This window comes from Megalopta genalis, chromosome 2 (genome assembly GCF_051020955.1).
Source record: "Megalopta genalis isolate 19385.01 chromosome 2, iyMegGena1_principal, whole genome shotgun sequence".
NCBI lineage: Eukaryota > Metazoa > Arthropoda > Insecta > Hymenoptera > Halictidae > Megalopta > Megalopta genalis.
The window spans coordinates 19478495-19498348 of NC_135014.1; the positions used below are offsets into that span (position 1 = coordinate 19478495).

The 19854-nt window shown below is 33.0% G+C and overlaps 1 protein-coding gene across 6 annotated transcripts in view; it reads left to right on the top strand.

Annotated features, from left to right (window-relative positions):
• The window catches only part of NKCC (sodium potassium chloride cotransporter), a 51943-nt gene that overhangs the window by 21238 nt on the left and 10851 nt on the right, over positions 1–19854 (top strand). For all 6 annotated transcript variants that reach the window (XR_004490290.2, XR_013032679.1, XM_033470543.2 and 3 more), the window contains exons 2-10: positions 5467–5605; positions 7512–7572; positions 10876–11131; positions 12899–13152; positions 14346–14460; positions 16107–16438; positions 17342–17573; positions 18376–18497; positions 19646–19845. Coding sequence is in view for 4 of the 6 variants with exons in the window: in XM_033470543.2 (XP_033326434.1) it covers positions 5502–5605; positions 7512–7572; positions 10876–11131; positions 12899–13152; positions 14346–14460; positions 16107–16438; positions 17342–17573; positions 18376–18497; positions 19646–19845 (1676 nt within the window). In the remaining 2 variants the exon portion in view is untranslated. The remainder of the gene's footprint in view (positions 1–5466; positions 5606–7511; positions 7573–10875; positions 11132–12898; positions 13153–14345; positions 14461–16106; positions 16439–17341; positions 17574–18375; positions 18498–19645; positions 19846–19854) is intronic.

A 19854-nucleotide genomic window follows, 5' to 3' on the forward strand; every position in this document is an offset into this window, starting at 1 on the left:
TGAGAACTACAGAATGTCAAGTTAACAAGAATGAACACTTACGATTTAAATGTACAGGAAAACATGCCGTAGATATTCATTGTTGTTAACTTGACACTTCGTTGGTCTCAAGAAGTTAATCACTTTATTAATAAATCAATAATGCGCGCGCCGCACATTCAAATATTCTTAAATGATTCCTGTTGCTTACAACACATACAAGAAATTTGTACTTTGCGTAACAATTCGCAGTTTATTTATAATAAAGATGGCCCAAGATCTAAGTAAATTCAGTCCTGTCATTCTTCTGAGGTAATCGACATAGAGAAAGTCCATAATAAATGAAACAAGTACATTATTTTTATACAGGCTTCAATAGTACACTTTCAGCTAGAGTTGGGTAAACTGTTATACGGTAGACGGATAAAATATAAAGACTTAACGAATACAATTTTATTCGATAATATAAAATACATATTTAATCGAATAAAAATTTAAGCAAATAAGAATTTGTTCGAACAAAGAAAATTCATTCGAACAAGATTTGATTCGAATAAAGAATTTTTCGAATTATTGGAATGAAGAATTATTCGAATGAAGAATTTTTCGAATAAATAAATAGAGTAATTTATGACGAATAACGAATATTCGACTAAACGAATTGATTCGGATAATTATCTTAGATAAATATTGATTTGTTTTAGAAAAAGATTAGTTGGAAAAATAATACTATTGGATAGGAATCGTCCGTCGTGTCTGACCGCGACTTACCAATTCTACTAGCTGTCATATTATAAGCCACGCAATCATGGCGGATCTTTAAACTCATTTCTCTCGAAAACGGAGACTTGAAAAAAGATGTTATTTTTTTCTTTCGATTTACTTTTGCATGTAGGATAACCATCCAGTTGTACCACAATGTTTGGGACACCCTGTATATTTTCTGAAATTCGGAAAAATGTCCGCGCTGTTTCGTGAGCTGTTTTGTACATATGTATATACCTATACACATATTTCTGTGGATGTAACATTAAAACACTGACGAAAATTACATAATATGGCTCACATATGACTTTCTTCTGTAAAACCAGCTGGCATTTTATTACTTACGCAAGGATACACTCAATTGGTGCTTATGAAAGTGACAGTTGCAAATAGCGTACATGTTTTTTTCTGCATAATGTAGCTTTAATAAGTGGACAGCGGATTTTTATGCAAAATAAAAATAATCCGGATGAATTGTAAAATACAGGAACTACAGTCGGTGTAAGAAGTATTCGTACACTGTATTTTCGAATTTTGACAAAACATCGACATTTGAACTGTTATAATTTCGTAAAAGTGTGTCGTACAACAACAAGCATGGTCTCATTTTGAAGCTTGAAGCTTCTATTTACGCTATGCGTTGTTTATTTTCCCGTGACATGTTTTTGCATAATGTCACAGGTGAGAAACCGGAGACATACTCTTTCTGGGAAATGTTACGGATTCAAAGGTCTGTAAATAAATTGGACAATTGTTTTCATGACTGCTCCTAACGTATGTTTCAAGATTGAAGCCTTCCCTTTACAATGACACCTTAAACATTGACGTAAGAATTTTTTTTGGTCGCCCTATTGAATTCCAAATGAAAGGTGTGCTGCCTACTTTACAGTTATACAAGGTTCACGAGTGCTCTGCACGATCGAACTTGTTCCTCGTTTCTGTTTCATGAAACGACTAAAAGAAGTTATACAACAAGTTTCGAGGGCTCATTGTAAAGCGAATTGCACATGTTTAATTGTTTCATGAACGCATAAAATCCGCAGTTCAATTATTACAAAAAGCTACGAAATCTCCAATCAGTGAACACTTTTGAACTTGAGAAAATTTGTTGCCTAGAATAATTATTTAGGAAATTCGCAACTTGAATACGATTGAAATGCTTCAGAGCTTGTAAGTTTATTCAAGCAACGATAATGTAGCGAGATACAACTGTTGTATAAAAAAAAACAAATTGTCACGGCACGATAATATTGAACCCAACTTTATGAATATTTCAAGAAGAGACTTATATAAAAGAATTACAAACAGTGTAAGAATGTTATTAAACTCTTCTCAAATCTTCACAAGTTTATATTTCAGCTCTATTCAATTTTGCCATAAATGCCTGAAATCCGCAGAGTCTAGTCGTCAAATTCGTATGCTGAAAAATAAATAACTACCTAAAAGATAGAGATTAAACCAGCAAACCATAGTATCGATTAAATACCGTAAACATGAAGGAAAATAAACTGTGACACAACGTTAATTACATTCGTCTTGTAATTACAATCGCCGCAAAATCGTCCCATTAGTTAGAGAACTGGCAGCGCGATCTCCATTTTCATAAGACACCCGGTGCGCGCGTACACACTTTTGCTCGTCACTGTACCTACATGAAATTCGCGGTCTCGTAAACGTTTTCAAAAACGTCTGCGCCCACCGGCGCGGTGTCAAACGAACGTAAACATGTAAATCAGCACTCAGCCTGTGGATTACATTTCCGGTCTTTGTTCAAAAGGCCTACGGAAGCTCGCTTGGAGAGAAAAATGGAGGACGAGATGCATTGCGGGCGTACTTGGTCGGAATGCTCGTGATTGTTTACAGTCTCATGTTCTTAACCTTCACGTATTTTTGAAGATCGTCGCGTTAGAGGGGCGGAGGCGGCGGGCCTCGGCCGCGCGACGGTCGATGGAAAAATAGATTTTCGAGGAAAGGTGGATTTGTTGCTGCGAAGTACGAAACCTGCTGCCACGTACAGTGACCGGCAGCATTTCTGCGAGATCATTTTATTGTGAACCTGGTTTAACCATCGCCAATTTCTACAGCATAATCTGTCCTTTGATATTAAATTGACGCGGTGCACAGCAGTCCGGAAACCGGTAATTTGTGGCCAAAAGTCAATCTTCCAAATTTCGTATCAAACAAAATTCTTTTTTCTTCGAATTGAGAACCTGTCGAAGCATCAGAAACCAAAATATTACTATTTTTAACGTCACACAAAGAGAAGATCTTCAAATCTAAATTAAAATTAATTCTCTTTATTATTTAAAAATTGTTTAATTACAATAAGAAAAAAGTTCTTCACGTAATCGAAATTATTGCGAAGAAAATTTACATAATGAAAAAATATAAATCATCAATTTGTGTATAAAACTTTTCTTTTTATACATGTTTTTGATCCGGAGGTGCAGAAATTGCGACATGTACCCCATATGAGGCTGTGAATATTTTGGATTTCGGGAAACAAATTATTGTCTCTCAAACCACTGTGCACTGGTACGCGCACCTTAGGTTACGAATCGCTAGTTGAAACCTTTCCATAAGTGTATCATACACTTATAACGGAAATAAAGAATGCGCATGTCACGGAAAATAGTTGAAAACACTTTGCGACTGAACTCGTTCTCGTTAGGGAACTCCCGGGAATGCACTGAAAATCCTGATAAACATGCGATGAAAAATGCACAAATATTCAAATGTTCGTTAGAGTCTGATTCATATTGTGCTCCCGCTTCGTAGTTCTCGTTCTCTTTATAATTGAAGTGAACGTTATATAACATCGATTCAATATCATATTTTCCTTTCAAACAAGCAGGTATCTCGATCATCTGTGAACATAAATACCTGACAACTTACTTCAGAAAGATAATGACTGCTCGGCACGTGAAGCAGTTAGATCGCTGAAAGTGCCGGACGTGAAATTTGGACTCTGGTTGAAACTTGAAACCTAATTTTTATTGTACTATACATTGTATTATATTGTATTATATTGTACTATGTTATATCGATATTTTTATTATTTTTATTTCAACCTTGTAACCACATATGGTTACAAGGTCGAAATTGGGACTCTTTAATTAAAACTTAAATTTATTATACTATATATTATATTATATTGTATTATACTATATCACACTATGTTGTTTGGACTACAACCCCTTGCTATCTCTCCTTCTTGACTTATTTAAATGATTAGTAAGTTAAAAGTAATGTAACAACATTGTTGAATTTCCTTTAAATATCCTCTGCATCTATTGCTTTCTATTCTGCCAACTCAATTTTATCATGAATACAATTAGAATAATTTGTTTACTTAAATCCTCAAAAATGTTCGACACATAATAGTTCTTTCATATATGAAACGTTTAATAACCAAAATTTGCAACTTTCATTGTGAATGAATTATTTAACACGTCGAGTACCATCGCGCATATGATTGTCACGATTTTCTTGTCAAACTTGGAAATTGATATTCATTATAATCTATTAAGCAAGCCGAACTTCGTACGGATCTATAAGTATAAAAGGATTCCAAAAGCGATTGCTGTAACAAATTTTCCTCTTTACTCTTACATTATTAAAACGGTTGTTTCAATTTTCTGCCTCTTTTATGGACACTGGTGTGGCTGCAGAGTAGCGGCAGACAAAGCAGAAAGAAAGTAAACAACTCAGCCTTGATAATCACGGAAAAAATTTTTTAAATGATCTTGGGAGATTGTAATTACAGTTCGCGCTAAGCTAGGTGCTTCATTCGATAGAAACTTTTTCTATTGTGCAATATCAGTTTTTATTGTAAATATCAGTTTATTGTGCTCTGTATGCGGTCGTGAAGAGTTATATGTGGACACCTTTTAAAAGGGAATAACTTTTCTAAAACTAGAGCAAACAAGTTGAGATATTAGAGCGACTCGTTTACTGCGCAATGTGTAAAAATATGTTTCCAAAAAATAGCAATTGGTAAGAATGGAAAGGTCACGTTGTTCAAACTTTTTTTCTGGTCAGATAACGGGAATTCAAGCAATGCGATATTTAGGTGTCACTAAGACCAAATAGATGAAAAAAGTTCACATAAACTTATGTCGGAAAATGTTTTATTGAACAGTAAGCTTTTAAAGATACTTATGATTTATTGTAGCAGTTATAAGAAATATTTGAAAATTCCTCCCACTGCAAAAATGCAGTTCATTCGTCGAATTAATGATTGTCGAACTCTTTCAAATATTCTACCTGTATTGGAAATAATATTAAATGCATTTTGAGTGCATTTCCAAAATTGTTCTACCGTTTCTATCGTATCTTTATAAACGAACGCTTTAACTTTCTCTGTGGTATGAACAGAGAAATCGATCTGTGCAATACAAAGTATACATTTCCGTTTGAAGACACGATGCAATTGTTAATTACATACGCACTGATGCACTTAAAAAAATCTGAGAACCTACAGATGCAGTGCTCTTTGAGCCATTTAGCTTCCTCCTTCGGCATTTTTCAGTAAATGCATTTCATAACGGAGTTATAACGTGAGACAATTGCGCGTATATATAATTACTCTCTTAATGACTCTATACATATATTACTTATTACAATTATTATACTCTTTAAAGAACAATTTGATTTTGTTGTTCGATTAACCTCGGAAAGAACTGTGTAAATAAAGCTTCCGTTTCTCTTGTATTTTTGCAGATTCAACAGGACACCGTTGAATAGTAGTTAAAGCTATGGATGATGAAGTGATTGGGAATAATCAGAACAATAAAAGATCACCAATGACTCTAAACGTGAGCGGACTGTGGGACGTTGTTCCACGGTTGGACCATTATAGGTGCGTATGGAAATGATTCGCTTTAACTCTTTGGACTACAATTTCTTTCATAACTACGTTGAGAAGACTTTTGTTTATTGTTTGTTTTCATTTAGTCTCATTCCTCGATTTTGATTATACAAGAATCAAATTTTGTTTCAATTAAAATATTCATCACAAGTCTGACTCGTTGGTACAGTGCAAAGGGTTAATTTACTTTTGTATTACAGTTTGAGCTTTGTTGTTCTGTCATTCAAATATACCGTCATTTGAACTGCTTCGTTATATATTGTTTAATCAATATTTATTCAAGAATATTGTTTGTCAAAGTATAACACTAGAGTAATTTAGCAAGTTTAACACTTTAGTAATTTTTAAGTATATTTTCACAAATAGCTTTTCACATTCTGATGATCTACTTTGAGCAGTGGTCAGTGCTACTATAATATTGAAAACAATAAAAAATTATACACAAGTTAATTTGGACAAATATATTTCTGCATAATCGTAATCACTTTCATACCATGGAAGGTGCAATTAATTATTAAAAATCAGTCATCTAGTCTCTGTCGAAGTATATAATAACAATTTCTTTCTATATAATAATGCCAATAAAACAGCATTAATGCTTTAATTATTTTGTATATTTGTGTACTAGTTTTCTTGCAAAAACTTCACGAACACCCTGTAAAAGCAATATGTGAAAGATTATACAGAACTGCAATAACTTGACACTTAACAAATATTAAATATTGCAATATTAATAAACAGTGATGTATACATATTTATTGTTTCAATGAAGTTGAATAAAACAAATTCTATAAAAGCTGCTTGCTATAAGAAGCCCGTACGAATAACAAATATATGTATAAACAAATACTTGAGACTTTCGCATAGCGATAACCATATTTTTGGCTATTATTACTCAATAAAGTTCAATCATAAAAGTATGAGAACGTCGATGAAACAAGAAAGTGTTCTTCGAAGAAAACAGCTAAAAAGTATCGTAACCCGGCGCACAAAAATAGATTCTCCCACACCCAAGATACATAGTGATATGTACATATTTCAGTCGATGATACAGGACAAAACTAGCACTTAGTCAGAAGACCGATCGCTTTGCATAAATTACGCTTGGAAACGATTGCAAAAAAATTCACAGATAATTCGTAAAGCATATAGACGTGCAACAAACGACCAACACTATTCTATTTACAAGGAAAAAGAGTCAAGCATTGCCTAAGTTTTGTATACACAGACGAGAAGTCGAGTAGTTTCAACGGGTTGTTCTGAAAGCAATTTCGTTTCTTTTTTTTTCGTGCGAAAAAACAATTTTTCTATAATATATTTAAGGCAGTACTATTTTTCTACGTGTGTACACGATTGTTTTCTTAACACAGTACTTTTTCGTACAGTTTTTTCGGAAACCGCATCGACCGTGTGAAAACAGAATTGGGCGTATTACGTAAAAATGTCGTTGTTAGAATTTTTCGAATCTATGATACCGTATGGCTCCAATTGTTCTATTCATAAACCATGTAACGTGTGGATATTTGATTGTTACACTTGGAAACGCGTCCGGCAGACTAGTGGATTGAAGGGGATCTGGTTGATCGATTAGGTGTACGGTTTCCGATATTTGTATATACTCTGAAAATTTCATCAGTCAAATTACATTCCTGCGATAGGCTCTATTGTAATTCACCCACGTATGTAATTGGCAATTAAGAGCGAAACGTTAGGACTCCAGAAGTGCTTGTCGGCTAATTCAATATTCTAACAAGGGTATTCCACGCACTCGCAAAAAATAATGCTTTCGGCGTTAACGAGCTTTTCTGGCACATTAATCGGCGTATTCCTAAGTGAATGAATTTTAGTCCCTCACCGACGCCATTCCATTAAGTAACGGGAACGTCTCTGTTCGCAGGCTAAGTCGGCGTGCTAAAAGACCATCCTTGAGCACCCTGCACGAAGGAAATCTTATAAAGGTAAGATTGCCACATCCAATCGACATTCGACGTAGCACCCACGTTACGATCTGCGTAGTGATATGCCATTCGGAATACGGTAGACCGTTAATTATCCGAACCTCGACTATCCGAATCGTTGATCGCCCGTATCAGTGTTGCATCGTCGCAAACTGGAGTATTCGTTCTAACGAACTGGTCAAAAGTCGATTAAACGCTAGAACTATCGACGATTCACGCTCACCTACTTCTACCGGAGGGGTGAAAATTATTTGTTTTTTTAAATTATCAAGTGACTTAAGAAAACACAGCGTTTTATACGTTTTTATACATTTTCCTATTTTGTCAACGAAAATTGATTAGAAACTGAATAATAATAATTAGAGAAAAATTGGACTCTTTTTTTCTATGCAAACAGAAAACATTATAAACAAGCGAAGATATTGTTACGGCTAAGTAATAACATGAAGAAAGGAAAAGAAGAAGAAAACATTAAGCAAACGCGACGCATGTATTTTATGGTATTTTCTTGTAAAACGTGTATGTACGAAAACATACGTAATTTTCTAAAACTGTATTCGAACTGTGTTTGAATTTTTTCAATCAAAGAAAATCAAAACTACGTGAAAGTTATACTCTGTTTTATTGAGAGTATTTTGCAAACATTGTATTGACTGTTGGTCCGATTTCAGGTTTTCCGTTGATGTAAAACAAAAATGAGGAATCTTCGTATTTATTGTAATGACTACAGTCTGAATTAAAATTAGAATTAGTAGTAAGCCTTATGATTTACAAAATGGCAACATTTTCAATTGAAATTATCGATTTCTCTTAAATAGTTTTTCATTGCTAGCATCTTAAAAAATTAAGAAACAAGTGACAAATGTCGAACATTTCGTTTCCTGCTGTAATACGACATGAGAAGATGCTAAAAACACTCTAGCAATTTCAAGTCAATTAATCAACTAGAACCTGCGATATCGTGTCAACCGTTTCGAAAAATAGGATCTCGAGCGAAACGTGTTTCAAGTTTCTCTTGTCAGTTATATAGAAGTATGTATACATGCTTCAAACATTTATAACTTCGTTATTCTCGTGAATTCAAACGAATCGTTTCGAACGCATGTTCTAGAACGCTTATACTTTAAGACAATGTAAAGCGCAAAATATGGGAACGGTTCGTGAATTAATTACATCTATAGAAGTTACTGATAACCGAGTAGGAGTATTTAAAGGGATAATTACTCGATCATCAACATCGAGTAAACGAAATTGATTTATATTTCCAATATTTTTAATTATTACAAAAATATTATAAATTATATAATAAAATCGAGCTATCACAAAAAGGAGGATCTTGGAATGATATTATTTTTCATGTTGCGATTTTTTACGCAAAGGAGAAAGTGGCGTCGATGTTTTTACAATACACAAAAAGTGAGGGACCTACATTCCGGATATAAATGTATGAAAATGATGATTAAAAGTACGGAATATTGCAACATCGAGCACACTAATTGCATACACGTATACATAGTATGGTACTATAGTATGGTATCCTATGAGCTGTGACGTTTATCGGTCACATGTCAAATTACCTGCTTTTCTCTAAGGACTTCTAATTGTAATTAACGTTTTACATTGCCTAGTGAATACAGTTTCATACGTTCCAGCAGACCTGTGCAAAATTTCTAAATGAATATTACGAATGTTATATATTATTTATCACTTTATTTTACACTTAATTGTTTCATAATTCATTTTAATCATGAATCATTTAATATTTTCTATTATTTTGTACTTATTTAGTGCAGTTCTAAACTTGTCAAACATTCGAGAGAATAATAATTTGAACAATAACGAAAAGTAACGAAAATCAACATTGTGATTTTTTTTACATATGCATATAACTGCAACAAATCGTATCTTTTGTTTACTTAAAATTAGAGAGAAATGTTTGCATTTTTCTAGATAAGCGAACAAAAATGAATTATTTACGATCAATGTAAATTTATTTAACTGTCTTCCATTAATATCGCAGTTTCTGCAATCTGCTATGGTGTGTTTAACACTCGTACAGCTGGGCTGGAATCCATTTAGACTCAGAATATAAATATTATTATTTGACTATTTATTTACTGACCATTAATTAAAATTTTTACGTCTCTAATTAATGTTTATATAATTTACGTAATTTATTAATGTGTCCGGAAGAAATACATTAAAAACTACGTTGAATAAATAAATAAAGTAATAAATTAACCTAAACATACTCTGTTACAATTTTTGTAAAAAAGTACTGCTATTCGAGTGGTAATGGCATTTGATGCTGCAAGAATTTTAAAGTAAATTATGTACCACTGCTATAATTCAAATATTTTTCATTACAAATATCACTGAAACAAACGGGAGGTTATTGTGGCCACGTTAAATGAAATGTGACGTGAGGAGCATTCTCGTTCGCTAAGGACGATCGAACTCATAACGAGAACATCGAGGGAGACAGTATATTAGGTTTGCGCAGCAGTAAATACCAGCTGTGAGGAAAATTAGAAAAAGTATCAATTTGGAAATCCTGTGTTCTAAAAGAAGGTTACCATAAAAACACGAAAAGATAGATTGTTTCGGAACATATGTTTCTACACCTGTAAAATGTACGGTCGTTTACTGAAATATTAACATCTAAAAAATAATTGGACTTCTTTTCTACCGCGGCGTGTTTTGAGCGTCAAGTGTTCGTCTCCTCGACTTGTATATACAGAAAAACTTATACATAGAACACATGCCCATCCTGAATTATATGATACGAAGAGTCTACATTTTAAAATCTCTCAAAATGGGTCACATGTCCTAATCGGACCGCGGATGCATTCATGGGAAAAATGTGTAGGTGAAACATAGAACAGTGAACAAAATTGAAAGAAACTAAAAATGTTGATATATTAATTACAATGTATTAAAATTATTTAATAGTCGTAATGGGTCAACCAAAATTTTATCGAAAAATATGTCAAATTTAACGTAAATTTTCAATGTCGAAAATTGATCGTTCTCCATAGTTGAACCTTATTCTAGAACATTTTAAGTTTAATTTTAATACAATAACAATTTTATACGATTTTGATATTTCGCCGTCGCTTCGAAATTCGTAGGCTGTACTCGCCCTCTGATTGGTTACCGTATTTCGTAAATAACTCGTAAACGAATTAACAAGGACATTTTCATTGAGCAAAAATTGCCTTCAGATAACCTGAGGAATTATCCACTTCGTTCGACTCGCACATCTTCGGGACACCCTGTGTATCAAGAACGTTTTCATTTCAGGACTCCAATATAGAGGCTGGCCAAGTCGGGACGACGCAACAAGGACACACAGGAATAAAGCTAGGATGGATCCAGGGTGTTCTTATACCATGTCTGCTGAACATATGGGGTGTAATGCTTTTTCTGCGACTGTCCTGGGTGGTAGCGCAGGCCGGCATATTGCAAAGCGTTATTATTATCGGAATATCGGCGGCAGTTTGCGTCATCACGACGCTTAGCCTCAGCGCAATTAGCACTAATGGGGAAGTAAAGGGAGGTGTGTTACGGGATCCCCGTTTTCCCTTCCTATTTCTCTGACGAAGGAGTGGCAATGTGTATTTACTTTAACCATACTCTGAGAATTGTTTTTTTCCAAGAACCTCGTGACATCGTCTTTGGAAACGGAATTCTAATTGCAACAATGTTCATAAAAAGCTGGAAAATGATGATTCAGGGAAATTGTAACTCGTAGGGGAGACCGACGACGATTGTAACACTTCGAGTTTAGAACACGGTTACAGATAAATTATTGTGTTTACAACGACAATTATTGTATTATTCGGTTACAATGGTTTCGTTGTGCATCAAGGAATATCCAAGTTATTAATAAAATATGGGAAGCGGGTAAAAAAAATCCGATCCAGGGTCGGGGTCGGTTGTAACACAGAATGGCATTCTTTATGTGCCCATTTATGTGCCACAACATTGGACCCATTTTTCATTAAATGAATAAATAAATAAATTTGAAGATACAAAGAAACTTCATTAACAAAAATATTTTAATATAAAGAGGTCTATAATATGAGGGTAATAATTCTTGACTACTGGAAAATTTTGAAAGATTTCAACGTCATCTTCACTTTTTTAAATTGTATATAATATTTTATATTTTTTTATACATTAGTTCAAGCAGTTAAACATTTTCTATCGCTTATTCATATTTCCAAGCAATAATTTTTAATAAGATATTTTCATCTGTTCCTAAAAATAACACATTGTCACGGTTTCGATTTTATTATTTGCAAAAGTTTTGTAATCTAGGAGACCAGGAGGAGTTGACTAATTTTTGACCTGCTCAATTTCTAGAAATTAACTGTTGGTATTTTATTAATATGATGTATAAAAAAGAGTCTGCACATTTAAATAACTATCGCTAAAATAGCTATAAAAATCGCTATAATATAAACTCCATCTATGAAATGAATTAATTTTTCTCTTAAATAGACGTTTCATTTTTTTAATGGTTTCTTTTCTTGATGCAATGCATTTTTTATGGGTGCGGTTGATGTACCATTGTCCTACCCTAACAAGGATTCAATATGATTATATTTACATCGACGCCAGAGCGTTGTTCATTATCACTTAACTGATAACTCGAACACCAACATGGTATCTCTATCTTATTTTGTAATCGAAATTTAATTTTCCATGGTTTTGTAATTTTATACTGAGAAACAAAATAATAACTGTTTACAATGACTTTTCTAAATTGATTATAACTTGAATGAGGATCTAATACAAAATAAGGATGTTGCAAATCTATTGCACAAAATTAGGACTGCATCAACATTTTGTTTCTTCTCTTAATTACTTGAATAAATGTAAAAACGGTTTAAAAAATGTACAAAAGGTATAATCGCAATTCTTACATAGAAGATCATTTTGGTGCATTATACATAAACTTTTAAGAACGAATGTATAATTCGACAAATTACAGTACAGTAAATTCTCTCCAATTGTCTCTCAGCTTGTAAACAAAAAAGAACAATTTGGGAAAAGGAGATACGATTATTCCCAAATTGTCCACTTTTATTTACAAGCTGAGTTATATTTACTGTAGTAGGTTTCGAAAGAATAACGTTAGACGACAGTGAGAGAAAGAAACCACGAATTAATTGTCTGAACACGCACATTTCTTTCAAAATAAATCGCAAGACAAGAGGTTAATAAAAATTAGTCAACTACCCCGGTCTCCCCTAAACTTATTATTCAAGTTGGCTCAGTTCGTTAAGTTCAATGATGTATAAACCGTAAATATCTATAGGTGGTATATATTTCATCATATCACGCACCTTGGGAGCAGAATTCGGAGCCTCTGTCGGGATCGTTTTCGCGTTCGCGAATGCAGTCTCAGCTTCGATGAACACCATCGGTTTCTGTGATTCCTTGAACGATCTGCTAAAGGAAAACGGATTGAAAATCCTAGACAATGGAGTGAACGACGTCAGAATAGTGGGAGTACTCGCACTCATCGTTATGATCATGATTTGTGCGGTCGGCATGGAATGGGAATCGAAGGTACGTACCACTATTGTTTATTTCGTTTTAGACAATATCAGTCGGACGTATCAATGATCATAATGAATACTATGTTGCTTCTGTGTTGCGTCTAAAATACGAAATAAAAGAATAAAACAGAATCGAATAAGACATATTAAATATTTTTTATTCTTTTATCACGTTTATTCTTTTAGTTGAACTATTGTATTCTTTTATTTTATTTGTCTTTGCATTTTTTTGTTCTTTCATTTCATGTATACTACTAATGTATACTACTAATAATAATTCACTTCATGTTCTACTAAATTGAGAAGAACGTGGGAACACTTAGGGAACTGTTAGTTCCTCTGGTCGTTTTTATCGTAAATTTATAAAATCCGCAATCTAGTTATGACAAAATATCTGTAGAAACAAGTGGTGAGAACTTTGGTGAATAAAATTCTGCTTCAAAAAACTTCTAGTGTCTTCAAGTTTGTAACAATGAAATAAATTTACTATGTTTGTAATATACAGTTGTTATCCAAGGTGAGCATTAGGTTATCTAGCAAGAGTTGTCATGAAACGAAACCCACTTTTGTTAAGAAGTTAGTTACTGATAAACAATTTACGTAACATTCGGTAAAATGCACTTCCTATGTATCTAAAGACGCATGAATACGTAAATTGTACGTATTTATACATTTCACAACTTGAAAATGTACAAACATGAAGAAATAATATATATAAAACATAATATTAATATAAAACATCAAATATTATTAGAAGGACGTGCATTATTATTATTAAAAATACTAGAACAATCCTCGCGATTATGTGAAAATATTATGTTTAATTATCTTTTTCGCCTACCCGTCCAAAATGTGATAAAATTACCAAAATATGACTTTGTCATTCTGAATTTTTATATAATTAACTAGAATAGACCATAGGCACCTGTATAAATATCTTTTAGTCATAATTGATATTATCATGTTTATACATACACGCAAAATCTATAAATAAATAATTATCAAAATAACTATTCTCCTTAGTTTATTATTATACCGTATGTTCAGGGTGATTCACCTAAATGTACTTAACAGAATAAAATTAGGTGACTCGTTCTCTAACATGATTATGCTTACGTTTGTCTTTGCTCAATTTAAAATAATGAACATTGTATCTAGACTATTAATCGATTTTTGTGTGCTAATATGTTGGTTTTATTCCAGGCGCAAAATTTCCTCATAGCAATAATTGTTGCCGCCATTTTTGATTTTCTAATTGGTACGATTATGGGCCCATCCCGAATAGAACACAAAGCCCATGGGTTCCTTGGATTTTCTAGTAAGTGAAGTTTAAGTATTATTATATTATATTATATTACATTATAACAAAATTTCTGTTCAGAATGTTTAAGTTTGAATTGAAAGCGCACGCATAATCTCAAGGAGGAAATTCATTCGACAATTCATTCAAAATTAGTCTTCTCGGCATTATTTCGATTCTAGACAATGGTATCCAGGAATATCGAATCGTAAATAATGCCACTTACTCGCAGAATTTCTAACACCATAATTCTTGCGGCTGTGAGACATTCACAAACTGGGCGCGGTCAAATTAAACTTTGACCATTTCTTTATTATCTTAAGTAATTTTCGCGTATGCCTTGACCTCGAACATAAATTTTTCAAACACAATTTCCTGCAAAGCAAGCATAATTTCATAGTCCAGCCAGTTAGAATTTATAACTCAGGAAAACGAAACTTGGTCTGTTGCATCTTTACGATTTATTCCTTGCAAATCTTCAACCTATCATAGTAATTCACTCACTGTGTAACTATGAATCTTAAAATTATTAGTCAATATTTGTTTATTTATAGACGTTCGTTGCATGAACGAAGATGCAAAGATTACAATAACTTAATTATTAACCCTTTGAACTCTCGGATGTTCTCTCTTAGAGGACGTAACTGTTGATAATCTATGGTGCTTTTAAAATTAACTATTCTTGTTGCATAAACAGTCTAATTATTTCCAATGTTCTGTCATTTTATATTTTCTTCAAAGCTGGCAATTATAAAATCTATATTAATACAAATATTATTTAATTTATCAAATATTATTTAAACAGTCTAATTATTTCCAACGTTGGCATCGGCAGCTGAAATCGAACTGATTCCGAATGTACTCGTATAAATATAATCTTATAAAATTACGTAAAAACAAATGCAGTCTAGAATTATTCGCATCATTATTCCAATAAAATATTCGACTGAAAAAAAACTCGTTCGGATAATTATCTTAGATAAAAATTTCTTCGAAATAATTCGAATAATGCCCGACTCTGGTTTCAACTTATACCGCTACACCTTCTTGCGTCTAAAAGTTGCAATACTTGTTCTCAAACGGGTTTCAGGACCCTCTTCCAATATCTCTTACAGTCTGCTTCATAAAACCCTATATCTTCGTAAAAATTAATTGTTCGTGTAAAAAATGTTATGTAGTGCGAACGTATAACTAAAAATCTAACATACACTTCATCATTAGCGTGTCCAATATCGAACTTATGCCAATTCTAGGTATACTTGCAACAAATGTTTTCGATGTATGAAGAAGACAGTGACCATATTGTTAACGTGACCTCCATTGTTAAGTCGTTGGACACTACATGAATTAATTTTTACATGAACCCTTAACGCTCGAAAACAATTTGTCCGACAAATTTTGAAAAATTCTGATTTAGCTACACAAAGTCGAATTGATGTAAAAATCACTATATCACTGTGAAAAATTTGATAGCAATTAATAAATAAAAGATTCTGTTTTATAAGAATGACAAGCTTCGTTTCATTTTTGTTATTTTATTGCAGCCAATTTGCGAAGTCCTTATTTATCTCAACTTTAGGGTTAATGGATCTACACGGATATGTTTCCGAACCATTTGTATAATATTTTATAATTTATCCTACACTGTTCTCGTAATTTCTCAGCCGACGTGTTCATGAGCAACATGGGTCCGGATTATCGGTACTCCGAGAACAGCAACCAGACATTCTTCTCCGTGTTCGCCATTTTCTTCCCGTCGGTGACCGGAATCCAAGCAGGGGCTAACATTTCCGGCGACTTGAAGGACCCAGCCAGCAGTATACCGATCGGCACCCTTCTAGCTCTGCTAATCTCGATGCTGAGTTACCTGACTTTCGTCTTGTTCGCCGGTGGTGCGGCTGCGAGAGACGCCAGCGGACTCGTCTATGGGAATAACACAATCGGCAATTGCACTCCACAAGTAGATTGTTTCTACGGATTACACAACAGTTATTCGGTAACTATGACCTCAATTAATCAATGAATTGCTGCGTTCGAACTTGTTCAAAAGAACTGTTGTATCGGTGTCGATTCGGAAATAGTTAACACGTTCAGTGCCAAGCCGTTTTTGTTCGACTTTTGATATTTTGCTCGGCCATTTTGATGTTTTATCTAAAGATACATATATCGTATGTAATTATTAATTATTGTATTAAACAAGCTTATTTGCTTCGATCTGCACCGTATTTTTGTAACGTTTCATTCTTTTTATGGGAACGTATCATCAGTCTTTTCAGAGCATTAAGTCAGTACGTAGGATAATTGTGTCAATTATTGTGCCCCACCCCCTGATTACTATGCATTTACAGTAATTTTACTTATATCTAAAAACAACATAATTAAATTAAAGATATTGAATTTTTTCAATAAAATTCGATCAGCAATTTTCATAACCGAAACGAAACTTTAACTATTTACCACCTATAAAATGCGGAAAATAATTTTTTAAATTTTCGATAATGTATCTCACCTAATTCGAGCATCTAAAACATCTCGCTTGTTTTTTTTGATAAACAAAATAACGGAGGAAAACATTGGTTGGTTCAGTGGGTCAAATCATAATAATTCAATATTATGATGAGCAAATAAATTTGATGACCTATAATGTTATGACCTCCGCGCAACCTTCAGTAGAAAAAATCTGATCCTGTACGATTTATGATAACAGAAAAATCTCTCGAATAATTGGCACTATTGTGCCATTGTTTATTATAAAAAGAACAGAAATAGTTATGGTTTTTATGTAATATATTAGAAACGGTTGTATTAATAATGCTATAAAGTTTGTATATATATATATATATATATATCGCTTTACAAGCTATAACAAAGAGAACTGAAATCTCGTTTCTCTTTAAAGGTAATGCAGCTTATGTCTGTTTGGGGCCCATTCATCTACGCCGGCTGTTTCGCTGCAACTCTGTCAACAGCTCTGACGAACTTGTTATCAGTGCCACGATTGATCCAGGCATTAGGCCAAGATCGTATTTATCCCGGATTAATATACTTCAGCAAAGGATATGGCAAACACGGGGAACCTTATCGTGGATACGTTTTGACATTCTTCGTTGCAGCATTGTTCCTCTTGATAGGTACAAGACATAACTGAATTTTTTGTTATGGTTGGCAGACGTACTACTAAGTGAGAAATAGTAATAATAACAAATTTTACGTTCGACTATTGGACAAGAAATATATGAATTTGTTTGTCATAGTTGATAGACATCCAATGGCTAACAAATGAAAAATAGTAGTTACTAGAAATTTTACATTCGAAGAATATACAACACGAAATATGTGAATTTGTTATCATAATTGGCAGACGTGCTAATAAATGAGAAATTTTAATAATAACAAATTTGATTTCTGACGAAGAAATGTCTGAATTTTTTGTTTGTCATAATTGGTAGACATTCAATGAGTAGTTATTAGAAATTTTACGTTCGGAGACTATACACGAAATATCTGAATTTGTTGGTGTAGTTGGTAGACAGACATTCGATGACTAACAAAGTTAAAATTATAATGATAAGGAAGACGTTTGACAACCACACAAGACATATCTGAATTTGTCAACATATGGCTAACAAATGAGAAACGTTAGTAATACAAAAGTGGACGTTTAACAATGCATTTGCGGATACTTATCCTCTACTTCATGTTCGCAAGCTTAAATTTAAATACAACTATACGTACACATACATATATGAAAAAAATTACATTTTTCATAAAATTGTTTTTATCGATAAAAGCGAAACAAGTCTAAACTAATCTACACTTATGATTTCGTATCAGCATTACAAAAAACTCGAAATTCATCCAGTAATGTAAATATTATGCCTGTATTTTATGACATTATAATGTAATTATTGTATCTACCGTTTCTATTTTCAGCTAACTTGAATGCGGTAGCGCCGTTGATCTCAAACTTCTATTTGGCATCGTATGCCTTAATCAATTTCTGCACCTTTCACGCAGCACTAGTCCGACCGATTGGATGGCGCCCTACCTTTAGGGTAAGAAAAATGTTACAAACACTTATGATTATTGAGATCATAAAGAGGCTTTTGCGTGAAATTATTTCATATATTATTAAATTTTCTGAAATAAAACTTCACTATCCACCTATCCATCTCTTATTCAAAATTTTTTCGAAATGTTTAATTTATTATATAATTTTCTGTAATAATTTATATCTAATATATATATACTATAAGTATATTATATAAATATCTATTAATTAATCAATTTATTAATGAACTAAATGTGATGTAATTTTAAACAAAAGTTTCACATAAACTTATGTCCGAAAATACTTTATTGGAAAGGTATGAGTTTTTAACGATATTGATGATTTATTGTAGCAATTATATGAAATGTTCAAAAATTCCTCCCACTGCAAGAATGCAGGCTTTCATTCAACGAATTAGTGATCGTCGAACTCCTTCAAATGTTCCATTTGTAATGGAAATAATAGTGAGTGCATTTTGAGTACATCCCCAAAATTTATCTACTGTTTCTATCGTATTTTTATAAACCAACGCTTATAGAAATTTCGATAAAGCATTTTCGGGCACAAATTTATACGAACATTTTCCATGTATTTTATCTTGGTAACACATAGTATAAATTTTTAAATGACGAAATGACCTGAATTTTTTTGAGATGACGGTCCGTCTAATTTATTTGAGAATGAATGATTACAGCTTTTTTATCCGAACCTGGAACGAAAGTTTAAAAAATGCGTTTTGTAGATCTCGATAGCTTATATGCATACTGAAAATTTTATCGAAATCGATTAACTCAATGTCAAACTACAAACATTCAAAGATGTAAAAATTTCGAAAAGAATTGTCAATATGCATATAAGTTGCCGACACCTGCAAAACACACTTTTTAAGTTGTCGTTCCAGGCTCAGATAGGAAAGTTAAAAAACGCGAGTTTCTTTGTTTCATTCCTAGCAGCAGCAATTTTTAAGAAAAATTTTGTAATCATTGTCTAGTAACATTGTCTTTAACATCTCAAAAAAACACAAATCACTTTGTCAAGGTTATATATCAAATTATATACCAAATCAAATTCTTACATATCAAGAACACATAAAAATCTGGATCCTATTACCAAGCGGTGAACATAACTAAGGCAATTTGATTCACGTTACAGTATTACAACACCTGGCTGTCCTTGTTCGGCTTTATCACTTGCGTTTCCATAATGTTCTTAATCGACTGGGTGACATCGCTCGTTACCTTCGTGATTATCTTCGCCCTGTATTTAATAGTCGTTTACCGGAAACCAGACGTGAATTGGGGCAGCAGCACGCAAGCGCAGACATACAAAACTGCTCTCACCATCGTATATCGGTAAGAATG